This window comes from Telmatherina bonti (assembly GCF_933228915.1).
Source record: "Telmatherina bonti genome assembly, chromosome: 11".
NCBI lineage: Eukaryota > Metazoa > Chordata > Actinopteri > Atheriniformes > Telmatherinidae > Telmatherina > Telmatherina bonti.
In genome coordinates, this window is record NC_136629.1 from 18,678,113 (window position 1) to 18,705,386 (window position 27,274).

Genomic DNA, 27,274 nt, shown 5'->3' on the forward strand with positions numbered 1-27,274 from the left:
ATGGATCAGGCTTTGCTCACATTTCATAACCAGCTGATAGAAGAAGTTCAGGTTTTCTACACATCAGATTACTGCTACAAGGTAAGGTCTCCAGGTTAGGAGCTTCAGTTTGGGATAAAATGAATGAATAAATACACACGGATAGAAGCAAAAAGCCTTGAACATCACATTGTTTGTCACAATGGAAGAATTCATATTTTTCTTTTTCTAAATACAGTAGCATGTGAGTGTTTTGTGCTTTTTAATTAAAAGATGGTAATTCTGTCAATGGCTAAGTGAGAAAAGGGATCTAAATTTCCTGAAGGTAAGAGAAACGTCTCCAGATTTTGAGGCAAATTACTTATTTACATTTTTTTAAAATTTACAAGAAAAGGACAAGGATTTAAAAGCATAAGTTTGGCCACCATGTTTGATCTTTTTAAACAACTAGCCTTTTAAATGTCTTTCATATATTTTTTTAGCGTAATTGACCAGTTTTACATGTTTTTTTTTTATTTTTTTATTGAAAGACCAGAAAGGCAGGACAACCTTTACTTTGTGCTTTCAAAAGTATTTTCTCCCTAAATTTGCTAATATTTTATTGAATCCTAAATGTAACATGAAACACCCCCCTCCCCCTTACTATGGATGTTCTACTCAAACTTATTCAGGATATAAAAAGTTTAATTTGATCAGTACTCAAATATTAGGGTATTTTCTGTTTTGTCACTCTAAAACAATATGTTTCTCTCGCTTGAATTGCTAAAAAGAAATGTGTGATATTTCCTGAATGCTTTTTGCAGATTAGTTATTATATTAAATATTATATTTTATGTTATATGTAATATTATACAATAATAGTAATAATTAATCTTAGTAACAGAAATTTGATAATAATTTTGCTGGCTGTCCACATGCTACATTCAGCATTTATATTTTTGTTTTAACCACAACCAGATACTCAAAACGTTCCTCGAGACTGAATTTTTATGTGAAAAGTTAAAGTGGGATGTTTATTAATTTAACATTTAAGCTGATTTTCCTCCCTTTTTTCAGTGTGTATACCAGCCTCTGGTCTCTGTACAGCCCAACAACAAAAATGCATCTACAAAAATCAGCACCAAATTCACTCTGACGATTCAGGTGGAATCACAAACCAGGAATGAAACTTTGTGCAGGTAACCAGCCTAATTCTCCAACCAGGTGTGAAGTCCTTCTCTATCTAGAAGCAGAAAGACAAAATAACCTGATTTCCATCTTGTTTACCTATGTGAACTGAGAGGAGGGGATCTCTCTTGTCTGTAAATGTAATATAGTGTGATGGCATCCGATGATTGCGTCAGCAGTCTGTAAGATTATTTACAAGGCTGGGGGAGTCATCCTGACCTGCTTTCTGGACCTGATAGATTCCCTCCCTTAAACCACCTCGCCGGGTATCGATCAGGAGCCTTTTTGGGGTTAATAAGACCTGACATTCTGATATTGATGAAAAGGGCTCATTAAAGCTTGAAAGCCACATGTCCTAGCTGCAAATGTTAACAGGAAGACCAGCCAGGTCCGACATACCAGAGCTTTCCATTTTGTGGGTTACCTGTAAACATGGTATCAAGAATTTTGCTGCAACAAGACAAGCCTTTGTTTCCGTCTTTGCCCTCTCAGAGGTCCAGTCTTTGTCCTTTTAAATCAATGCAGAGGTCTCTAACCAGGCTGTGCAGGTATTGATTTCCTTTTCCTCTTTGAAAAAACACTCAGAGTGATAGCTAGTATGTCATCCCAACTCTGGATCAATACATGCGTGTAATGCATGTTTTTTGGGCCTGAAACTGGAGCTGATGAGGACAAAGGCATGCACTTTAAGCCTGCAGGCACTAGGTGGTGCTCCTGAACTTTACAGTGAAGTAGAAAACATTTAGGTCTTGTTTTGATAACTGTTGGGTTATGTGAAAAACCCCACCCTGCTTTTATGAAAAAAAAACAAAAGATCAAATAGTATTTTTGAGAGAAATGTGTCTGAATGTTTCATTGCTGTTGATGCAGGTGGAATCAGACATACATGGAAGGCGGTCATTACTCCATTTGGATCATGCCAGTGGCCTTCAATGATCCAATCTGCAATCATTCTGTGGATAAAAGGCCAAATAATCCCCACCTTCGTAAGTAGAAAGCATGGATATGTATTCATATATATTTGAATTGTCTTACTGAGACACAGTGACAGTCAAAAAAGCAATAGACACACTCCATCCAAGCCTTTGATCCATCCTTTACTTAACAGAGGCCGCACAGAGGAGCATCTCCTCTCTCATCCACATCGCCACTGAGCTGTAATTCTCATCCATCTCATGGGACATGATGTGTATTGATCAGATAAGACTTGCTTTCTTAAAAAGGGATAAAAGAAAAGCTTTTCTGCTTGTTTTGAAGGTCTGGCTCTGTGTGTCAAGGGATGTTGCTAATACATTAGGGAGTGTGGAAGGATTAGGACGTAATGGGATTTTGAAAGCGTCTCTCTCCATAATGTACACTCTACTTAACAATATTGCAGATTATGTTGTAGATCAGACTTTTAGGGCCAAGTAGCCATTATCTGTTCTGGTCAGTGTGACTGCACCTCTCACAGTATGATGAGCTTCCATTAGCTCCCACAGTCTGGTGATTATACAAACTCCCCATAGGACTTGCTGAACTTAAGTAATGGTCTGGTCAGCAGCTCCAAAGACAGGTAAGAGATGCCCTGCTGGTGAATTTCAAAGTTTGCTCTGGTGGCTCAGATTGATTAGCCACAGGGTTTTGTAAAGTCATTTGCTGGGTTCCACAAGCATGTGTTTCAGTGCTGCTATCAGATGCACCCTTTAATCAAGTTAGTACTGTATTCTGGTTTGTACCACGTACCACAAGGTATCTGCTCGGCCCCTTAATTCAGATACAGAAACCCACAGTATTAATAGCATGAAGTGTTTGTTTAAATTTACTATACATTCATACATACATATACATACGTGGCTTAATTGAGTTATTTCAAATGCTTCCATTTAGAGAAACTGATAGAGCAGGCACTTTATGCACTGAGAGCTTTATGTTGCTTTATGAATGGATGTCGGACATGCCGTGTCTTTTCTGAGGCGATTAAGTGACTACTCTTTGTTCAGAGTGAAGGTCCAGTGTGGTTTCAGCTGTTTAAAAATGGCTTCTTTTTGTTTGTTTTTCCACCAAAGACAAACAGTGCGCGTACTGTCCCTGTATTACCTGTGCTTTGACGCAAGGAGACCATTCTGATGACCCCTGACTCTTTCTGTTCTTGCTATATAATCTAAAGCTGAACTGCGAAATGGTTCAGTTTCTCAGTGCTGTAAATTATTAAACAATTTTTTAAGTTTTCAGTCTTTTTTTTCTTTTTAGCAATGATTACTTTTGCTTTGCTGTTTTTCTGCCAAAAGGGTCCTTTTTTTTCCTTTTTTCCTTTTCTTTCTTTTTTTTTTTAAAGCAAATAAAATAAAACCACGTCTTCTTCCGCTGTAAACTTTCACTGTGACACTTTTTCTCTTGCAGTCTGGCTTGTTCTGTGAATATTTGTTTTACTTTCTCCACTGTAGCCTTACATGTTCCTCTTTGGATGCCTGAAGGGTCAGATTGCCCAGACTGATTGATCTTTGATGGATCAACCAGGATTTTTCCCATCAAGTCTTTGTGACTTGACATGAGTTGGTTGTCACAGAGTCACAGGAAGCAGTAAAGCAGACTGTTTGGACTGTCAGTCGTTTTTATTCCCATTCATATCTAACTCTGCGGTGTATGTACAGTAAAAAGCTCTTGACTAGACATTGAGTCGTACAGATTGATCTCTCACTTCCCATTTCAAAAATGTCCACCTATCTTTTATTTTTTCAGCTCTTCTGGTGGCAGCTCTCCTGCTGGCTATAATCGCCCTCCTATCTGTTGTGATTCCCTTCATCAACAGGTAAACACACATTATAAACATCATACTTGAGAAATGCCTCCCTCTCTGATTACTGACAATCTTCCTACAGGAAGCGCTGTACATCGACATTTATTAAAACCATCTGCTGCCAAAAGTACTCTGTGGATAATGTAAGTAACATACTTCACTTAATGAATGGACTGGATTAATATCTTGATAAATGGAATTAGATGGACAGAAGCTGAATTCGATTGCTTAGTTTTAGATCATTCATAAATTAATCAGAGAACTCAAAAGTCTGGATTTGTTTATGTTAAAATATTTGTAAAGGAAATTTAAATTTACCAGCTTAGATGTGTAGAAATGCTCAAATATTTTATGTTTTATATTGCACAAAAAGACCACTGTATGTTCTTTTTTTAATCGGAAATAAGCAGTGCTTTGATCTAAAAGCTTCTCTGGTTTATGTATACCAAAACTGCTCTGAAACTCCAGTCATCAAGATGTTTGGAAGACACTAATGGAATGATTGATACAAATGTTAGCAGAGCCATTTGTACCGCAGACTTACATGGAAGCGGTGAAGCATCTTATCCATCCAATCATCATGCTGCATGGCAAGAGCTGCAGTGTATTTTTGGTGAACATGAATGGCTTCTCTTATTCTACTAACCAAGACATCTCTGGCTTCCATATGCTGTCTGGGTGGCATGCAGATCCATCATGACATATTAGAGCTGGTGTCTTCCTGCTCTGGTGCTTTAAACTGCTTCATGGAGGGCAGTAAGTCGGGCTAATCCAACAGAGAGGGCAGCAGGCCAGAGTCATCAAAATACTGACTTCAGAGAGCGGGGGTGTGGGAGAAGGAGCCAGGAAAGAAATTATTTTTAAATGATTTAACCCAGGAAACATTTTGGATCTTTTAATTTATCAGTATGCTTACATGTCAACAGAATAATATGTAGACACTTCAGAAAAGTTTACCATGAGTTCATGATTGTAGGCAGTTTTAAGTTTTGCAATATCAAAAACCCAAATGTTACACAGGAAAGTTGGAAACTGCTGCCACTTCAAGAGAAATAACTTTAATCATAATTATAACTAATCAGTCCAACAGTGAAGGGTCAGTAATGCCAATTAGCATAATTTTTCGGCAATTAAGAGGATTTATAATCAGCTTTTTGTCATGGATTTTGAGACAATAGGTAAAAATTATCCTAAATTACCAAAAGAAAATTCAAAGCTTCTTTACCCTCTTTTAATATCAGAGTTGGATCAGACAACAACACAAAAATTGAGAGGGTCATTCACAGCAATGATCCAACATGTAATTCTTACCTCCAACTTCAATGTTTGCCATCAGAAAATCAGATCATCTTAGTGCCTCTTATCTGATTTCGTAATAAAATATTTAGCAAGAGGCCTACATTATGATTTAATTCATCCATGACATGTTTATTGTTTAGGGGTGTCACAAACACACACACACTGATCCTCGAGGGCCACCATCCTGCAGGTTTTTTTTTTTCTTTTTTACCCTTTACTTGCTCTAAAGCACCCAAATCAAATCAAATGGATCCAACATGTTCTTGTTACTGTCTTCACAATGACCCATTATTTCCTTCAGGTGTGCTGGCACAAAGAAAAACAAAAACCTGCTGGATTGGGGCCCTTGATCTAATTGACCATTTAAAGGAGTAAAATGTTTTTGCCCTGCAAAAATTTATTTCTAAAAGATAGAAAAATAACAATAATGAGATATAGATGTAAACAGTTAACGCTTATGCTAGCTAGCTTCAAACTGCACTGCATGATGGTTGATTAACTGATTTAGTATGCATGTTTTGTATCACGCCCTGCGATGGACACATCCAGGGTGTATCCCACCTCTTTCCTAATGATCTCTGGGATAGGCTCCAGCCCCCTGCGATCCTTAACTGGACTAAGCAATATAGAAAATGAATGAATGCATAAATGTTATTTATCACACAAAGTATTTGTACAACACTACATGGTGAATAAAAAAAGTTCCAGCATAAATGTAGCAAATACAAAATGGCCAACTCGTTATACAGTGCACAGAGGTAAAGATTAGATAATTTGAATACAGATGTACATAGTTTAGGAAAGAAAAGCTCAATTGTAAAAATGATTCAGGCAGTTCAGGTACAGTGTTTTGTAAAAAAAAAAAAAAAAAAATCAATCCCGTAGATATGGACACATTTTAACATGCTGCTCATTTAACTGTATCAACTCTAATGATTGTTACAGTCAGAATGTTACGTGAGAAGGTGGTTTTTGTTGGCACTTACTGTATATCTGTCTGTTTGTTTGCCTGTCTTTGAGCAACATTACGCATAAATTACTTGTCAGATTTCTTTTTTTTTTGGTCTAATTTAGATTCCATTTAATTTTGAGAGGAATCCGTATCACTATCTGGATTCAGAATTTTTGAAGGATTCTTTATCATTGTGAGATGGGACATTATATATGCAGATAACATTAAATGGTCAAAGTGCTTGCCCAAAAAAATACCGGAGATGTTTACAACAGTTTTTACAAGATATCAAACATAGATCTACATCCCGACGAAATTCTGGATGCTACAATCCAGAACAAGAAAAAATGGAGGATCTTTGGAATTTTCAGCATTGTAAGCGGACAAATTAAGACATAAACATGCAACACACACCCCAATACTCTGCCAAGACACTGTGGATTCATTATCAGTGTATCTAGGAATCTAACAGTGTATAGACACAAAATGAATGTGGGACTATAACAACGGTGGAAATCACAGTGTGGGTAGAAATGAGATGCTTGGCAGAGGTCTGCACTCTCTGAATGCTTATCTAGTTATTTATACAAATTGTTAAGTAGTATATATTTTAATCCTGACATTACAACATCATAGCAATAGTTCTAACCTGTTCCCCGTCAGTGCTGACGTAATTTACTCCCAGTGTTGTCTCTGCAGGAAGATGCACATGCTTGTGAAACTGCTCATAATCCCGGTAAAGCTAAACCATCACGTCTGCTCTCCCTGGACACTTTCCGAGGGTATGTACACCATCAACAACCATCTTGTTTATCAGTCTATCACCACATGTTGCTCGTTCACATGCTAACTCTTTTTAGAGCTGTCTGAGGCATGATGAAGATCAACAGGCCCAATGTAATGAATAATTATACAAGGGTCACAGTCTGGCCACAAGCTCCCCGAAGCTTTTGTTATCAGACGGTATAGCTTTGGGCATGATTTCTGATATCAGTACGTCTCGGGTTTGGAACAGAGTGTTTCTGTTGGACAGGAGTGATGCATGTGATTGAATCTGGGCTCCCTGCTAGCCTTAATTGTGGCCTGGGGGGGAGACACAAAGCACGCCTCTCTGGAAACAGGATGCTGGTGTGGCTTTGACCTCCCATTGCCAAATAATTGATGTAATAATACCATCAACATATCAGCACACATCCCCATGGCCACAGATCTCCTGCCAAAGCACAGAGCAAGAGGAAATCCAGCAGAACACAAACAGCATCCAGCAGACGATTGGCATCCTTTCCAATCTGTGACTCCTATTTGGCTGGAAAACCACCTGAAACCACTGAGCAGATGTGCTGTATTCAAAACATTACATTTTTACATTTTTAAGAGGTTTTAGTCAATTTTCAGCAGAATGAGCAAAGAACAGATGAATTTCGATTGAATTCGCCGCAGTTCCACTTCTCAATCTTGAAATGTCACTCTCGGGCTACAGACACTTGTCATATATTAATGTCCTGTTTGGCAGTGATGAAAGTTCTCATCCTCTGTAACATGCTTAATCAAACTGTGACTCAGCGCACAAGATTAACGCTGCAGGTGCCTCCTCTGCTGTGTGACTTATGATCCATACCGCTGATAAGTAACAACTTTCTACAGAGAACAGACACATCAGTCATCTGCCATAAATGCTGAGGCATTTCTGAAGGCAAAAGGCTTTCCTTCTCAACTGAAAGGCTTTTCTGATCATTGCTCAGGCTCCACTGACATGATATACAGAGAACTGTGGGGTAGAGTTGCACGTTAATTTTTCTAAAAGGATTTGAATTTTAATCTTGTGAAGCACTGCTAAAAGCCTTTCACCAGTTTCCCCACCGTAGAAAATCGCACTGCCGGTTGTCAGCGGTGCCATAGAGCAGACGGAACAACCATTACAGCAAAACCAAGGATTGTGAGTCGCATTTAACACCAGGTGGCTGAATCATTCTGTGCCTTATTTTGACTGGGATCCAAGTTTTCCTTCAATGCAGTCTTAGATGCGCTCTGATGTTTGACCACAAGAAAGGAAAAAACAAACGTAGGCATTTCCGCTTTGGTTATAATCCATGCTGACTAGGTCGAGTGTCCATGAGCTTTGCTGTTGTCCGTTTGTAAAGGCATAAAGTTCCAAGCTGATCCTGTAATTAGTAATGCACGTATAAATATTCAAATCAAAGAAGGGCATGAGTGTCTATCAGTGGGTCATAAGCATCTGCCACTGCTGCATGAAAGACAAGTCTTTCTGTAATCCGTTTACTATAAATCTAAGACACCGATTGCCAGACATGAATTATGTCTACTGGTAAAGAGAAAAATGTTCTGTGGAGAGTTTGGGAGGAAAAAGAACAACTTAAACTTAATTTGAAATTTAGAAAAAAGTCCTCAACTCTTCAATTTAAACACTAATGCTGTGTACAATGCATCATCTTAAGCACTTGATCAGAACTAGTATCATCCTCTATTGTCATGTTTGTATCATTTGCATTGTCATGGAGTTCTTATTCAGAATCAGGCAGGAGGGTGTTTTAATAAAACACCCTCCTATAAGCAGGCCAGTAAGCTGTGAGGTTGCTGTGATCTTCATCAGGTCTCATCTGACTAAGGATTTAACCTTTGTCTGCATCACTATGGCAACTAATGGATATGTTTGTCAAAATTTAAAGGATAGCCTCTGTGTATATGTGCGCAAATGTGCGAGAGGCAGAGAAAGAGCACACAGACACGTGCGCCAGGGTTTACTCTGCTTTAATAGCCTTTTGGAGATGATAGTGACCGATTAAAATCTTGTATCAGCAGGTTGGGGCTAAAAGAGCAGTAATGGCTTTGGTGCACCTCTTAATTGAATCCAGGCAGAAAAACAAGAGGAGGCAGAGTTAGATACAGTGCACCTTATCTTACAGTCTCATTCTTAGAGGCTGTGCTAATGCCATTATCTTAAAGAAACCCTTATGGTCTTTTTGATTAAACAACACATGAAAACATGAATTTATATGTCGAAGGTGTTGAAGCAGTTGTCACAGCTGCATCTCCATGAATTAGATTCTCTGCAACTTTGTGTTGTGTAATAGCCCCCCTTCCCGGCCCATTTTCTGACAGGCAGTACAGACACCTTTATTTTTCCCCTCCAGTGTCTGAATCAGTCAAGCACTCCATCACAAATGCTGGGTTTCATCAGCCTTGGCCAGTGTTAAAATATAAAGTGTATCATATATTAGGCTCAAAGTCTTTAGTCAGCAAAGCTGCATGAGGAGATCCAGAGGACAAGTGTTCATTTCCTGAGTGATTCATAATGCTTAGGTTGCATTACCCTGCTTTTGGAGTTGTGACACAATGGAAAAAAAAGCATCTTGTTTGGCTTCTCTTACTTTAATTCATAAGTTTAGATTCAGCTATAATCAGTTTAATAAAGCTGAGCTGGCAGAAAAGTTTGAGAAATTATTATTGTGCATCTTTGTCCACATTTTATTCATTTACACATTGAATGTACCTTAATAAAACAATTTTTTACAGACTGACAATGGTGCACTCCAGCCTGTTCTCATCATTGTAAATTCTCTGTAGGTTTTCCCTCACAGTGATGGTGTTTGTGAACTATGGCGGAGGAGGCTACTGGTTCTTTCAACATGCACCATGGAACGGTTAAGTAAAACACAGGACATGAATGCATTCACTAAAGAAGAGTAGCCTGTCCACTACAATCTGTGCCTTGCATGACGCCTAAAGCTGTTAATCAATGGCAACAATCCTCATCATGTCTGCAGCACAGTCTGACCTGTCGTTAATAATTATGATTAATGCAGTCACGTGCATGCTGCATGCCATTCTTTATACAGGCCCAAATCAGATGCATGATTCGTAGATGTTTATTGTCATAGGCAACTAGTAGCAGATGAAGAAGAGAGATGAGGGAGTGTTTGAATGACAGTTAGGAGAAGATGGGAGGAGCGTTAAGGAGTGGAAAATGTTGAGGTGCTCTCAAACATAACACCTCTACTTAATGGTGAAAGTAAAGTTATTCTCTTGTAAATAAACACGAAAAATGCAAATATGTCAATATAACTTTTTTTTTTTTACATGCAAGTTATTGTTTGGCAGCACACTCAATTCAAACATTTTAATAGGCTTTTTGCCACATGAGCAAGAATGTATTGATTTCAGCGATGGATTAGTTCATACTGTTTTGGCTGCAAAGCTACCACTTGTCACAGGAGCTCAGGTCTTTAGTAATCACTGCTTTACAGAATGGAGGTTTAATGACAGAAGCAGTACTTTAAGAACAACCTTTAATCAATCTAGTGTTGTTATTGGTGCCAAGAATTTCGCAGCACAAGAAACGTAAAGTCTAATTACACAAAATTCCAGTATTTATGGATTATTTTGTATTTATTTAGTGTGCTTGTGAATTTGTCGCAGGTCTAACTGTGGCAGATCTGGTCATGCCATGGTAGGTATGGTGCAAGAGAACTTCCAATATTTCCTGTCCTATTCACAAATGTCTTATGATGATGTAAGTGATGTCATACCATTGTGTCTGGCAGGTTTGTGTTTATAATTGGGACTTCAGTGGTTTTGGCTTTCAACTCCATGCAGAAGAGGGGAGTCAGCCGAATGCAGCTGCTGCGAAAAATCACCTGGAGAACAGTCGTGCTTGTGATGCTTGGCTTCTGCTTTCTTAACTACTCTCCGAGAGATGGACCGTGTATGTGCAAAATATGTAGACACGAAAACAAAAGCATTGTTTGTTCATTCATTTTCTCAACTGCATAGTCCAATTAAAGGTCAGGGAAAAGCTGGAGCCTATCCCAGCAACCACTGGGCAAGAGGCAGGGTATACCCTGCAGGTTGCCAGTCCATTGCCTGGCCAACACAGAGAGACAAACAACCATTCACACTCACACTAACTCACTAGGGAGAATTTATAGTAACCAATTTACCTAACATGCATGTCTTTGGACGGTGGGAAGAAGCCAGGGTACCCGGACAGAACTTATGCATACACCAGGACAACATGCAAACTTGAACATCCCCCCAGCCGAGGCTGTGAGGCCACAGTGCTAACCATGCTACCATGCAAGACTGTTTGTTTTAATTATATATTTCTGTATTCTGCTCGATACTAGACTGCCGGGTCTGATGATATGTCCACTTGAGAACCAGTCAGAGAACAGATGGAACTGATCCATCTGTTAATATGACAAATTAAACATGCAGACAAACGGTGCTGCCATTTTAAAGAGCATCAAACAAAGTTTCTTTACCTAAATATTTCAGTCTTTATTCAACAATAACAATAACAATCAGTTCAGAAATTATTTTACCAAGTACAGAATCTGATGGTCATACTTGGCACTTGGTTTAGCTTTATGAAAAGTTATGTTTAATGGGTTAATCTGACTCTGAGACTGAGTCAGGGTTAACAAGAGGGAGTAGTGCTTAAAATCCCTGTTTCACCATCCACTTGGGATGCACAAGGCGCCCTTCACACATTAGCTACCGGTGGTGCTAATGGACTTTCCTGGGTGGATGTCTGTGTAACTGGGTTAACGAAAATATTGTTGTTGTGTGTGCAGTCTCAAAATCTAGCACCAGGGGACGTTTAACAGCGGTGGATTGAGCAAAAACCAACCACTGCAGTAATGGACAATTACAAACAGATAGAGTTACACACTTGAGCTCCATGCAGCTGCTGTCGGTGGGCTCGGCTGCTGGAGCTGATCAAAACGATGCAGTGACTTTTACCATAAACTGCAGCTTTGCCCTCTGTCTCCAAGGACAACCCTGGCTTTTCAGTCCCTGGATTTGATCTAATAAGAGAATGGAGTCACATCAGCGAGATTTGCTAAACCCTTTCAATGTCACATGGGGGAAAAAAAGGTGTTAACCTTTGTTATGAGTCATTTCAAATTATTCCAGCTGTGGTTAAACATCCATGTAACTGTAAAAGGAGAGTCAAATTGAAACCTTAAAATCAGTTTCTTCTCTTTTTTCAGCAGGGTTCTGCTAGTTGAGAAATTAGAAATAAACCATAATGAGCAATGGATTGAAATAACTCATTTGACACTGAGTTATAGAGAGACAATATAGAGAAACTGAAGAAATTTGGTTGTAAATTCAGTTTAAAACCTAGGAATCAATTATTTAATAAAATAGTATTTTCTGAAATGTTTTTTTTTCCTCAAGGTGACAGAATTAAAAAAAAAAAAAAAAAAAAAGACAATTGACATTAAAATGATTTCAGATGCTGTGCTTGAAACTTCTGCAGCTGAATTGCCTGAATTTCTCTATTTTCTGGTGTATTTTTTAATCTTGTTGACTTCCATTAAATACAATTATTGCTCTCAATCTGTCACAGAAAGTGTTCAGCATGCAGCAACTTTTTCACTGGCATATTAAATGTCATGCTCAACAAGAAAAAAACAAACAAAAAAAACCCCCAAAAGACATAAATGACTATTAAAGGCTCAACATGTTATGCTGCAGTGAACCCTGTAACTGTAGCTATGTGACAACATTTCATGTTAGAAGAAAACAATAAATTATCCTTGTGGGTGTGTAACCTGCAGATTTAACTAAAGTCTCATTAGTAAAAGCTTCCTCTTTTCCTGTGAACGGAGACATTTCCGCCTCTTATTTGATTTGTCCAGATCAATGATCAGGATCATATTGTTTTTACAGCACTTTGTGTGACAAAGAGGTTTTCAATTAACTAATGTGTAGATTACTATCAATCTCTCAAACAGCAGCCAATCTTATCCATCCCAGTTTGACCAAGAGATAAGTGGGAATCTTTGATTAGCATGCCACATTCTTGACATTTCCATGTAGGGTTGACCCCACCACACGCTCATGATATCGCCCTCCTGTAGGACATGAAGGAAATAACAGAGCAACTGAGAAGATTCCTAATTGTTCCAATCTGCAATAAGCTTTTCTGTATATTAGCTGGTTGAGATGGTAAACATTACAAGTTCAAGTTTGCAAGTGCTGTAAAAGAGTATGTCAGTGTGCACTTCAGTGTTGTGCTTATCCTGCATGTTGCTGACTGTGTTCCAGTGTCCTGGTCCTGGCTTAGGATCCCTGGAGTGCTGCAGCGTCTAGCCTTCACCTACTTTGTTCTGTCTCTCCTGCAGACTTTCTGGGGCCAGAAAGAAATCCCCATGAGATCGGTGAGCTCGTCTGTCAAGTTTACTTTCATCTGTCATTACACACAAAAAAGACATTAAAGAGGTCAAACCTGAGACAGCACATTTTACTCGACCAAATAATCCAAGTCATGCTAAAAACTCTTTTAGTGAAGCTCCCCAACCCTATACAGTGAATATGTTGTTAGCATGCTAGTATATGCATGATAATAAAGAGTAGTTTGCATGCTATGACTGCTCTTAACATTCCACCTTTGCTAACATCTTTGCTAACAGCTTCTTAGCATGCTAACTAAGCTAACAAACTCTTGAACAAATATAAACTTTCACCACATGACTGCAAAATTAAGTTATGAATTCTTTGAAACTTGAATGTAAACTTAACTGTATCTGCTATTATTAATGCTACAAAGAAGAAAAATAAACTCAAGTCAAACAAAAATTGAATGAATGAAAATGTAAACATTCGTGTGTGCAGCATCACTGGTGGAATCCTGTCCAAGATGTCCTCCTTTACTGGCCACAGTGGTTGATTATAATCCTTTTGGAGATTGTGTGGCTATGCATCACTTTCCTCATGCCCGTACCCAACTGCCCCACGTAAGTCCAAACAATGATCCGATGTAACTTTTCAAATGCAATCCTCTCATTTATCCATCAAACATCATGCATGTAGAAAAGAACATGTTCCATCCACTTCTGCATGCTAAGATAATTTCCAGTTAGAATTAGTACTGTGCAGCAGAGGTGTTACTGTGCACCTTGTGTTGCAGGTGCTATGAACCACTGTGATTTATGGGCCTGTGGTGGATGCCTCAGACGGTATAATTAGCCAATCTCAGTCTGTCAAGTGCAATAAGAGGAGGGCAGGCAGAGGATCCATCTTCCTCGCTCTGTGCCTTCTGCTTTTTGTTTTGTTTTTCTTACCATCTCTTGACCCTACATGGCATCAGGTTTAAAAAACTGTGGTTAAAGTAATACCATGTTTGCTCACAGATTTTGGTATTAGTCTTTATTGGATTGTGGTTTGTGAGGCAATTGTTCATATTTGAAAACAAAATTTGTTTTTAATTTTTCTCTCTACTTTGATATTCTTATTGTATATATTTAGAGTGTAATATCCATATTTGTTATCAGAGGGTATTTGGGACCTGGTGGAATTGGCGATGATGGCCTTTACCCAAACTGCACTGGAGGTGCAGCAGCATACATTGATAGATGGATGTTTGGAGATAACATGTACAGATACCCCACTTGCAAAGTAAGTGTCTTTTCCATGTACAAGTAGATTGTGTTTTTGTACAAAACAATGTGGTGGGTGAAGTTGCTGGTCCTCTGCTGTGCTTTTTTTTTTCTAGGAAATGTATCACACAGTGCAGCCTTTTGACCCTGAGGGGATTTTGGGTACAATCAACTCCATTGTGATGGGATTTCTAGGGATGCAAGTAAGCTGGATCATTTATTTCCCTCAAAAATGTGGAAAAATGTATTTTTAACTTGTGAAATCATGGACTTCACAGTTTTATTATCAATTATATTTATTATAGACTATTCAGAATACATTTTTACATATGTTATTCAAATAACCAAATAACCACAAAAATGCTTAAATGTTGTTGCAGGTTTTCATCCTAATTTACTACCAATATATCATAATGACAAAGAAATGAAATCAGGTCTAAACAAGAGAAATCACTACAAGAAATAACATTGTAAAACAAAAATACTTTAAAAATAAAGCTGAACAAAAAATGAATCATATTACTGTCACAGTTAATGTAGGTGCTATATCTCTGTGAAGAAGTCCTAAAATAAGGTGATTAAAACTTGAGATGAACAAAACAACAACTATGCCACCATTTTTTCCATTTATGAAAAACTGCTAAAATATAGAACTGGTGAATAAAAAACTAAGTCCATATTTATAGTCTCCACAGGAAGTAGGAGAGTAAGCAGCAACCAGCTGCAGAGGAACAAATGCACTTGATTAACTGATCACGAGTGAATATAAGCACTGCTGTAAAAGCAGAGGATCAAGCTGTTTCCTGGTCTGAGACATCCAGGTGTATTAACACAATAGCATATAAAAAAAGACATAATTTAAGTTTTTTGGGTTCATCAATTTGTGAAAGCCATTTCTAAACAATGTTTGGGCCTATCAGTAAGTAAAAAGTACTGATTCCATCTGGTTACATGGAAACCAGATGGGTGTAAGTTGTGGAAACAAGATATTTAAGGGATCATGCGTTGAAGTATTAACTGTGACCATCTTAATAGCTGAGCTCCTTTTTGGATGTACAATGCCACAAAATATGACTTATTTTTATTTGATTTTAATCTTCAAATGAGTCAATTTTAAAGATTCAAAGTGATTTGTTATCTCTTGTGATTAGGATCAGTACTATAGATACTACAAAGTACTATAGAGTTATGTGAAACAATCTCTGATTTTTAAAACTTTACTTGGCTGAGTGGGTCATACAACAGGAAAATGATCCCAAACACAACAGCAAATACACAACAGAACTAGAAAAATTGCTGTTCTTGCAGAGCAGCAGTAAAAATGCTGTAATGCAACAAAGTCTGAACTGTAATGCTTAAAAAAAGCTGAAACGATCAAAAGGCTTCATAGAAGTGTTTAAAGCAAATGTGGGTAAAATGGCCTTACAGTTGAGCTGAAATAAGACTAAGGTAGTTGAAGATGTTGTAAATCTGCTTTTGAAACATAAGTGGAAATATTTGTAAAGCTAATGCAAATACTAGTTTGAAGCTTAAACTGGCGTCTAAATGTAGAGACAATTGTTAGTTGAAATTAAGTGAGTAAAAGGGCAGTTGAAAATGGTTGAAATGGGCTTGTTATAGTCTTGGCTGACATTATCTAACCCAATGTTAGAAGTGTTTGAAGCTCAAAATGCTGTGCAAATGTAATTTCTTGAGCTTTTTATGAAATAAAACATATTTTATTATAAATCTATTAGCGAAATCAACTCACTGATGTTGAAATGTGGTCAAAATGGTTGAGAAATTAACAAAAATTAACAAAAGACTGTTGAAGATGGTTGAAATCTCTTTGTTGAAGCCTCAGTGGAAATTATCATCAAGCTAAAATTAATAGTTGCAGGTTTTTAAAAGTGTAAGTGGTGTGCAAATGTAGTCAAAATGGTTTAAAGTAGAACTGACATTAGAAAGTCAGTTAAAGTTAAAAATAAAATGGAAATTGCACTGAAATGAGGAAAGGACAGTTGAAGATGGCTGAAATGACGTAATTATGAAGCTGAAGTATATAGTATAAATGTTTAAAGCTGAGAATGGTGTTTAAATGTTTTGAAAAGTTTGAAAGTTGAGCTGAAATGAGCAAGCGTGGATGAAATCTGCTGAGGCCTTAATGGAAATTATATTATTTCTCTAATAGGAGTCTAACAGAAGAAAAAGTAGACTTTTGGTCGCTTGGAGGCTTATTGTTAAAATCAGTATTTCCTAGCTTTTTCAGGCTTGGACTGGAATAAAGCCAAGAAGATTTACAATGTTTTGATGTATATTATGTGTCTGTAGGACAAAAGCAGAAGGAGTTATGAGTTTATTTGAAGTTTTGGAAACAGGTGAAAGGTTAGTGGAGCTAGTGTGTGAAAGGAAAAATGCAAAACTCATGATTTGAATGATTTTAAAAATATGATACTTAAAAAATTTTTTAAAAAAGTTAAAGATATCAAAAAGAAAAGTAAAAGCAGCCCAGTGGATTGTGACTCATTTAAAGTTTGTACTATGTTTTTAGCCGAAAGTATGTGGAAGCAGAAAGAGTTCAAATACACTGAAGAACCAAGAATAAAAAAACAGGAATACTATTGTGTGAATGCTGGACAGCAGTGATGGAGTCAAAGTCCAGACCCCAACCTGATTCACAGGCTTGGTTGGACCTCGCTTGAACAAATTTAGAAGAAAGGACCAAAATTCCTTTGCAACAATGTAAGAAAATGATCATATCGTACAGAAAATTATCACTTTGTTATTCACAAAAATTTGCTTCTGTAAGCGTTTTAATTATAAGAACTACTTTTTCATACAGTACCTCTTGATTTTGACTCAGGTTTTGTTAAACATACAGTACGATAACAGTGTGTGAAGTGTGATGTTTTGTTGGTCATTTGAATTTATTACTTCGGTTGCAGCCAGTGATAAATAAAAGCATGCTCACATTTTTCCCTTCATGTAACCTTGTTTCAAACAATAAAATTGAGATAAAAAGCTTTTATATTCTTAAAATTCTCAACCATTACAACCACCACACAGTAATCAAGAGTAATTGCTGAAAAACAATTATGAAACAGGGTTAATTTTTTTAAAAGTGCTTTTTACTTTACGTGCCAATCTCATCAGACCAGTTTTCCAATCTACTATTTTCCAATATTTGTGAGTGTGTGTGAATTGTGGCCTCAGTTTCCTGTTCATCCTGACAGAGTGAAAGAGTGGAAAACCAGTATGGTGTGCTTCTGCAGCCCATCTGCCCCAAAGTTCAGCCCATTGTACAAAATACATTGACTTGCTACCACATGACTGGGTGGTTAGGTATTTGTGTAAACAGGTATGCCATAAAAAGTGACCAGAGAGTGGAATGAACTATCCCCTAAGTTACCACAGTACTTAACCGTGATTGGTTAATTTCAAGAGTAGCAGCCTCTTTAATTCCAACAGATACCCCCTTCTCCAGTGCATTAATGTGGTAATAATATATAGAAAATAAACATGTAAATAGCCTTTCCTTTGATAAAATGTTAGTTGCGCTTAGTAAATGTGAAATTTTCTGCTTCTACATGCACAGCTGTCCTCTTTTGTCAACATAATTTTGTTAGAAAGTGAGCAAAGAGCTTTCAACCTGAGTCTCTGATAGCGACAGTGTCACTTAGTGCCATTTGGGCTGTGGGAAGTTGCAGCGCAAAAGCAGCCGCATTGCTTCATTCCCAGTGGGCGTTTTAGCTGTGAGCCCTTCAGTCAGCAGGTCTCAGACGACACACCAGGTGTCCGCTGCCCTCCTCTGTGTTCGTCCATGCTAATGTTGTCAGCTGAAACATATTCATCACCACCAAATTAATCAGAGGCTGCAGATGACTCACATGCCACATCTGGCTGCGCGGGATGGGAGAAATGTGACCGCCACATCAGGGACAAGCCATCGACAGCTACATCCCAGGACTATTTAGTTACCCAAGGCCAAATGTCCAGGCACACTGGGTGTTGGTGTTTATGTGGTATTTCTCATTAACTTGGTGAGTGAAATCAGTTGTCGTGTCAGAAATGATCCCTACTTGTTTTTCTGCAGGCGGGGAAAATTATCATTTTCTACAAGAGGAAGAGCGTCCACATCCTCTGTCGATACTTTGTGTGGGCCATCATCCTGGTATGTTACACCATATAGTAATAAATTAATGTAAAAGTTAGGTGATGATTTAAAACAAAGACAGCAAATCACTTAAAACATTGTCTTTCCTTGATAACTCAGACCTGAGTGTTGTTTTACTCCAGTCTAGTATTAGTCATATCTGCCAAAACCATTTATTAGTAGGACTGAGCAGAGAGCATGTGTGCAATCTCGCGACAATTAAACAACATCCATGTGGGGCTGTGCTTCCGGGAAGACATGGGTATCCGGCTCCTCAGGGGGATACACACTGTCTCTCATTGCCTCTCTGTGCCTCACATGTGGTTTTAGCTTATAAGAGTTCTGCATATTATTTACAGTCTTTAGCAAGAAGTGCACAATCAGATCAGGTACCTGTGAGCAAAAGATCTTGAAACAGACCAACCAGATGCAGGTATTAATTCGATTAAAAAAAAAGTTTTTTCATAAATGGGATCATTAAATCTGTTTGTTTCAAGCTTTTAAGGTTAAATCCGTTTGTGGGTGGTCTGAAAGCACAAAAAGAGCCAAGAAGGACTCTTGTTTAATTTAGAAGGGGACTAAGTCCCCCAGGGGGAAAGCAAGTGTTACAGGAGATGACGTGTTTTGCATTTCTAAACCTGTGACAGGAGGCTGTTAGTTGGTTCTAACAAGACAAAGAGGCAGCCATGTAGAAAGTGCAGGCTGTGCAGAACTGTGCACGGCTACCATTTTCATGTACATTTACTGTCGTGCTGCACGTAGCTCGTTTGTAAAACGGGGTTAGTGGGAGCCTGTTTGCTGCGGAGGGAGACACCCTGAACCGCCGGCCCTATGACCTGGAGCAATGATGGAGCTGGAGGAGCTGTCTTCATCACCCAGCCTTTGAAATCAAACTGTGTGGAATGAAAAGAAGGGTAGAGTCAGACAGAGAGAAAAAAAGACAAGAATAAGTTGGTCTTGTGAAGTCCGTGTGCGTCTCAGTGCTTTTTGTAAAGCTTTGGATATCCGGTTGTATAGTCTAAACTGTTATGTTTAACTGAATATGGTTTATTTATCTAGTCTGTGTTGAAGCGAGGCTGAAGGTTCTTCATTTATGGAAGACCGAACAAGTCAAGAGGCTTTTTATAAAATCTAATATCAGATACAATATCCCAGGGGGATTTAGCAGTCCACACAATTAATGTTGTTTCAGCTGGTCCATACTATCTGAAAACCATCTAAAAACCTAAGCAGGCGAAGAATCAGAATTAAAGGCTGTATTTGGCAGCTTAAAAACATTTTTTCATTTTTCATTTTATGAACCTGCTAAGTACTGTATGCTCAAGAATTGTAAAGTTTGAACATTTTTAAGTCCAAAAAAGTGTTGCATAGTATTTGATTCCTTTGCCAATTGTAACATACTTTTTTGGATAAGGTGAATTGATCATGAATTTGATAAAGCAAAACCTTAGCATATTGAATGCACTTATAAGGATGCACAAATGAAGTGATGGATTGTCCCAAAAGAGAACCCACCCAGCTAAATCTTGTATAACAACTTTTTATTTTTATTTTTTGTATTTAAATCATGGTTAAGTTAATATTACATTATAATATTAATGTATACATATTGTAAAAAAAAGAAAAAAAGAAAAGAAAACAAAAAGAAAAGCATATTATATTATATATATTATGTGATAAATTCTGTCCATATTTCTGTTTTCCAGAAATGTAAAACAATCATTACTGACTGGGCTGATTTAGGCCCAGTAATACTCATGCTCACAATAACATGCTGGTCTTTAACATGCGTGTTTATCATTCATAATGTGCTAAATTAAATGTGTGAGGTTCCTGCAGCTTCAAGTATGAGCAGTTTGAGTTTGTAAATTGGGATAAAATCCTGCTTATACACAGAAGAATCAATTGAAATTCTGTTGTGAGAATTTAATGTCATTAACCTCAATTCGTAAATGACAAATCTCCTCCATTTTGTCTCCTGGTGTTGAATCTTATTGACTATCATTCTTTAGTGAGTGGCTGGAGGGAGGTGAAATAAATTAGGTCCATTTGGCTTCTCCCAGAGGCATGGAGTGATGAAGTAACACACACTAAAATGAATAAATAATCGTCCTTTATGTTTGTCCACTGTATTTCACCACTGTTGTCGCCGTTAACACAACAGTGATGACGAGGATGCTGCTCACGATTATGATGTTGGAGATGACATATTCAAGATCCTACAACGCTATGAGATGGATCAATACGAGCATATAACATCCTGGTAAACTGAAATAGAGAATTACAATAAAATAGATTTTTCTCGCATTGCAATGATTGACGGAGAGATCAGGCCATTTTTATTGATTCAAGAAAAGATACAGACCAAAGGAACGCAGCTCATAATCAACCCATGAGCTCCTGACATAAACAATTGCTTTGGTACTGTAATTTCAGCATTTAAACTCCATTAATTGAATTTATGTCTTTTTTCTTTTTTTTTAAACTAACACAGTAAACAAAAGGATGAAATAAAATTCTAGCGATTGGTCTGCTCTTGATGTTGACTTTTCTAATACAAGTTCAGCTCACAGTGGAGGCCAAAAGCAGAGCTGAGCGGCCTTTTGTTTCAGACATGTGTTCTTGACATTAGCAAGGGTCGTGCTGGTGGTGGTGGGGGTCTTTGCACGGTGTGCACTCCACCACAGGATCGTTCAACAGTAGACCTACTCTGTAAAGAACAAAACAGAGTTGAGACCTACAGTGACAAGCTGGGTTTCACAGCGCAGATTCTGTTCTGCTGTGATTTGGGGCATTCATGCATCTTCCTCATAATAAACAACAGCCCCAGTTAATTAAAACTCAACGATCAGGCTCCAGACGTGTGAGATTGAAATTGAGCGATTGCCCCACATACCAGCCCAATCCCACATCCTGCTGCCTGGATAGCCTGGAGACTCAATCCAGCCCCAGCTAGGCTATTTCCACACCATCGATTCTGTCATCTATACACATGATGGATATCCACCTAACGAGCGTGTTTGGATTTTGATACACTGCCCTGAGTTTCACACAAAATGTTTCATCACGCATCTAAATAACATATAAAGGTAAACAAACGAGACATTAAATGACGTAGAGTTCATTAGGTCATGAATTTGCCCTGTATGTTGAGCTAAAAAGACCAAAAAGCTGGCCTTCATTGAGCTTTTTATTTGGCTCCCTGTGTTTTATTGTCTTATTTCAGGTTGTGTGGATGCTCAAACTGGCCTTCGACGCCTGACTGTGTGCGTGACTTGATGCACTTTTTCTCATCTGATCCCCATATAATCGGTTAATCTGTTGGACCTGCTATCTGTTGCCGCACATTTTAGTAGCCAAACACAGATTGCTTTATCGCCCTCCATCGATTTGAAATCTGTTTCATTTCCACCCTCAGGGAATCTCTGCAGCCATCCTTTCTAAGTGCACACGAGACGAAGGATTTATACCTGTCAATAAAAACCTTTGGTAAGTGCTTCCTGACCCTCTAAATCCAGCCACTTTTCCTCACAAAAGAAAAGGATGGGCTTCCAACGGGCACAAATCAAGGCTGCTAAAACACTCGTTTACTTACCTCTAACGGCCTCTATGACTGTAAATAATCACCCAGACAGTCAGGAGTGTGAGGTGAAGCGGTTATACATCCGCCCAACATGATCACTTCTCCAGCAAATATAGAGAATCTTGTATCCTCTTCACCTCAGAAACACTTACTATGTATTTTACCAGCTTTATGTGCTGGAAGGAGATCTAGCTCTGGGAAAAGTAACTGTATAGCCACATTCCAGTTTTTGGATAACAAGACAAAGCCCCTTGATAAATGAATATAATGATTTAACGTAGCAAAAGGTGCAATTTCTATCACAGATGTAGCTTACTTACTGACTTGTAGCCCCCCCCCCCACATTCCCTCTTAAAATAATGTGAATCGTTTTAATGTTGCAGCAGGAAGAGAACCATTACATCTGTGATGTGTAAGCAAATTTCTCATGATGTTCCTCAGGGGCCAGCACTAACACCGTACTCATCCTTCGCTATTACTGTACCTGCCTGGCTTTTATAGGCAGTTCATCATGCACAGGTTATTGAGCTCTTGAGTACGAGTCCCTGCCTGGATGTCTAGAAGTAATTAACTCTCAGCCAAGAGTCCTTTTTTGGCCCTACTTCAGCTGAGATGAAAAAAAAAAAGCTTGCTGCAAAGAGGCTCTGGGAGGCAGCCATTTTGCATTAGATGATATTTCATCAAACATTCTTGCACTTAGGAACAGACAGGGACATGGCTGGCTGGCACTGATCCACAGGGCACACGCCAGAGATGCGCTGCTGATGCTTCAGTGCTAACCGTCCACTGGTTTGCTGGACTGGCTCGAGACCCCAGGGTGTTATTTATCTGCAGCAGAGGATTGATGGAGTGTGTTTACACCCTTGTTCACACCAAAGTGTGAACATTTTAGTGATGCCCACATGGACTGAGTAAAATGTTGCTGTTGTCATAAAGTGTTACTAATAGTCTGTTTCTGCAGGTCATTGTCCTACGTGGTGTGTATGGGCTGTTTCTCTTTCCTGCTGCTTGGAGGCATGTACTTTGTCATTGATATCAAAGGCTGGTGGGGTGGACAGCCCTTCATATACCCAGGTACTGTTTATTCATGAGCAAAGACACTCAATTTGGCTGAAATCAAAACCTTAACCTGCTTCCTCACCTGTATGTTTTATTTGAACAGTTTAGCCCTGCTTCAAAAATGAAACCTGTCATAGTCCTTAGGCTATCATCCTTTTATATTATGTATTATTTTATTTGTGGGTTCGTGTTTATTATCTGTTTTTGAGACAGCTAAATTTAATCCAATCTATTACACTAACATGATGCACTTTATCACTGATGTTTGTAAACTCTCACAGGCTCAATTAGATCTAGAAAGCAATATATATCATATATATATATGGGATCTTGAGGGTCAGAGATGTCTGATGTTTCATTTCTCCAGTGTGGAGGACACAGCCCCCAGTGCTCCGATCACTACTACTGTTGCTTTCACCCTCCAGGCCTTCTCCAGTTCTTCCTTGAGCCCTTGGTACTTCTCCCGTTTCTCATGCTCCTATTTCCTGATATTTCCATCATTGTGGATAGATACATCGATCACTACGGCCTTTCTTTGCTGCTTATCCATGATCACTATGTCCGGTTGGTTGGTCACCACCATTTTATCTGTCTGGATCTGGAAGTCCCAGAGGATCTTAGCCCTCTCACTCTCCACCACCTTGAGGGGAGTTTCCCACTGGGATTTAGGGGTCTCCAGTCCATATTCTGCACAGATGTTCCTGTACACTATGCCAGCTACTTGGTTATGTTGCTCCATGTATTCTTTGCCTGCCAGTATCGTGCACCCTGCTGTGAGGTGCTGAATTGTTTCAGGGGCTCCTTTGCATAGTCTGCACCTGGGATCCTGCCTGTTATGGTAGATCTGGGCCTCGATCACTCTGGTGCTCAGGGCCTGCTTCTGTGCTGCCATGATTAGTGCCTCTGTGGTGTCCTTCAGTCCAGCCCTCTCCAGCCATTGACAGGACTTGTTTATATGGACCACTTCGGGTGATCTGCCAGTGGTACATCCCATGCAGGGGCTTTTCCTCCCATGATGGTTCTTCCATCTCATGTTCCTCCAGACTCCATTGTCTGAGACATTCACTAAGTGCTTCATCCCTTGGTGTCCTCTTCCTGATGTATTTGTGGAGCTTGGGTATTTCATCTTGGATAGTGGCCTTAATGCTCGCTAGTCCCTGGCCCCCTTCTTTGCGCTTAGTGTATAGTCGTTGGACATGCAGCTTAATGTCATCCATGTACAGAAGGTGGCTGATACGGTCCCATTCCTGAGTCGGTATCTATAGCCGGTCTTGTTGATTAGCTGGCTGAGGGGTTCAGGCCTGTAAAGAACAGCGGTGGTGAAAGGGCATCTCCTTGATATATGCCACATTTGATGGAGACTTGTGCAGTTGGCTTGAAGTTGGCTTCCAGGGTGATCTGCCACAGCCTCATTGAGTTTGCAATGAAGGTCCTTATGCTGCCGTTGATCTTGTACAGATTCAGACATTCCAGGATCCATGTGTGTGGCATTGAGTCGTAGGCTTTCTGGTAGTCAATCCAGGCGGTACACAGGTTTGTCTGTCTGGTTTTGCAGTTTCGGGCGACTGTTCTGTCAACCAGCAGCTGATGTTTGGCTCCTCTGGTTCCTTTGCCAATGCCTTTCTATGTCTTCGCCATGTATTGATCCATGTGCCCACTTACCTTAGATGCCTAACAGGGAGCCTCCATGTCATGGAGAGGCAGGTAATTGGCTGGTAGTTGGATGGGACTGATCCCATCCCATACTGCCTTTAGAAAACTATCCAAGTAGATGTGATTCTTTCTCCACTGTTTTGACATTTCTGTTTGCCTGTCTAATTACAAAAACTCATAAACAGACTGAGAGGACTAAAGTAGATTATTTAATCTGACTACTTTCATAGTTGCTTTCACTATAATTGTGAGCCCAGATTTAGACTTACCTTTTATTATGCCATACCATATCTGATTATGTTACCAAGAACAGCATTATAGAAAATGAGCACAATGTCAGGTCAGACCCCAAAAAGCCTGAGTCTGCATTTCTGTTTGCACTGTGGTACCTTTTTGTATGTGTGCATGCTCAGTGCATGTCACTAATCATGTAACACATTTTTAGGTGTGTTATTGTTCTTGAGCAGACCCTAAACACTCATCTGGACAAACAATTTTGCGTTAAAATAATATGTATGCATGTAACTATTGAAAACATATGATTAGGTCTCAGTTTTAAATTTTGAACTGGGCAGCTATGACTGGGATCTTACCATAAATGCTGTTAGGTTTCAGCTTGGGTTTCATCCTTTATGATATGATAGACATTTTTCTTTACACTTATGTACATTTTTCTTTCATTTTACGAATTAAATCAATAGCAAAAAATTTTGCAAAGGAAATTTATGCTAATGTAGATTTTTTTTACATGTCAAGCTTCTTGTTAGTTTCTGGAGTAAAAGGCATTATATAATTTTTAAATTGAATTTAAAGTGATGATAAATTGTCATGAGTCTACCATTTAATGCTCATGTGTGGAGAGATAAGAAAACACAGTGGCGGGTTGTTGTGTAACATAAGTCACATCTAATAAACTGTTTAAAACTGTGATTTTGTCAGATGACCGTTTTTCTCTCCTTATGTCTTTTCCTCACCTCCTATGCTCATATCTCAGATGGAACTAAAGCATGAGGAGAGGAAGGATGCACTGAAATGAGAGGAAAAACTGTGTGGTTGTGATGGAGATGTGTGGCTCCATCACAACTTGAATAGTGAATAGCTGGTACAGAAGTTAAATAAATAATGACGATAAGTAAGCACACTGATTAATTGTTTATTGAAATTGTGCAAAGTTGAATGTTGATAGGTGTCTGTAGAGGGGGACTGGCCATCCTTTATCTGTGAAGAGAATTTTATTAGCATTGCTCTATCGGAAAACTTCCTATACATTTTTACTTTGTTATAGTTTCAAGTGTGTACATTTAAATGCTCAACGACTAATGTTACTACTTACCTCTTGTCTTCTTGGTAGAGCAGAGGAACTAGAAGAGGGAAGTAGGCCCAACTACCTGCTTAAGAGCTGCAGGAATATATATATATATATATATATATATATATATATATATAGGATATAAAAGCCTGCTGTTACTTTGGGGGAATGTCTTAATGGTCTGTGTCTGCATGGAAATAAAGAGTGGTACTCATTTTTTGGACTATAAAGCAGTCTCATGTCTTTTCATATCAATCATTTGACCAACGGCTAACTGACAGTGGTGTTATAAACCTTGTACAGCTATGTAAGATATTAGAGGGTTTTTTTCTTTTTGTTTGTTTTGAGTTTTTCTGTTTCTTTTTCTTTCTTTTTTTTTTTTTTTTTATTAGTTATTGGCTTCCTTGTGGTCAGACTGCAGGAAAAACCTTCATAATTTCTTCAAAATAGTTGTTTATTCAGCCCTTCTGAGCGGAAGCAGGGAATGCATAGCTCTGAAAAAACTATCTGATTGAAAATAATTCAATATCTTGCAATAAAACTGAGAAATCCTTTTCAAAAACCTTCTTGTTTCCTTCTACAGGGATGAACTCCATCTTTGTGTATGTTGGCCACTCTCTACTTGGTTTCTACTTTCCGTTCAGCTGGGAAATGCGCCTCCAGACGAGCCACTGGGAGTTTCTTCTGCAAAGCCTATGGGGAACTGCTCTGTGGGTGCTCATTGCCTATCTACTGTACAGGAAGAATTTTTTCCTCAAAATATAAGCAAGATGATATGTCCACCCTTGATTGTCTAGATGCTGGTATATTGTTTTACCATTGGAAGAAATGATAATAATGTTGCAGGTTATATAGATTATTCTAACAGCTGGGAGTTTGGCTTATTGTTCTTGGCTAAACCAGTCAACCTACTGGTATTAAACAGTATGCCTGAATGAATTCAATTACACTTTT

At 38.6% G+C, this 27,274-nt stretch overlaps 1 protein-coding gene across 1 annotated transcript; it reads left to right on the forward strand.

Annotated features, from left to right (window-relative positions):
* LOC306762762 (heparan-alpha-glucosaminide N-acetyltransferase) lies at positions 1 to 27,085 on the forward strand (the record flags this gene model as incomplete). Its single annotated transcript, XM_079249365.1, has 17 exons — positions 1 to 81; positions 1,036 to 1,157; positions 2,017 to 2,132; positions 3,868 to 3,937; positions 4,008 to 4,068; positions 6,876 to 6,958; positions 9,762 to 9,838; positions 10,614 to 10,644; positions 10,739 to 10,899; positions 13,254 to 13,366; positions 13,821 to 13,942; positions 14,480 to 14,603; positions 14,701 to 14,787; positions 18,657 to 18,734; positions 22,135 to 22,205; positions 23,261 to 23,373; positions 26,904 to 27,085. 17 exons carry the CDS (start codon positions 1 to 3, stop codon positions 27,083 to 27,085), a joined length of 1,692 nt encoding a protein of 563 aa, XP_079105491.1.
* Positions 27,086 to 27,274: the final 189 nt, after the last annotated feature.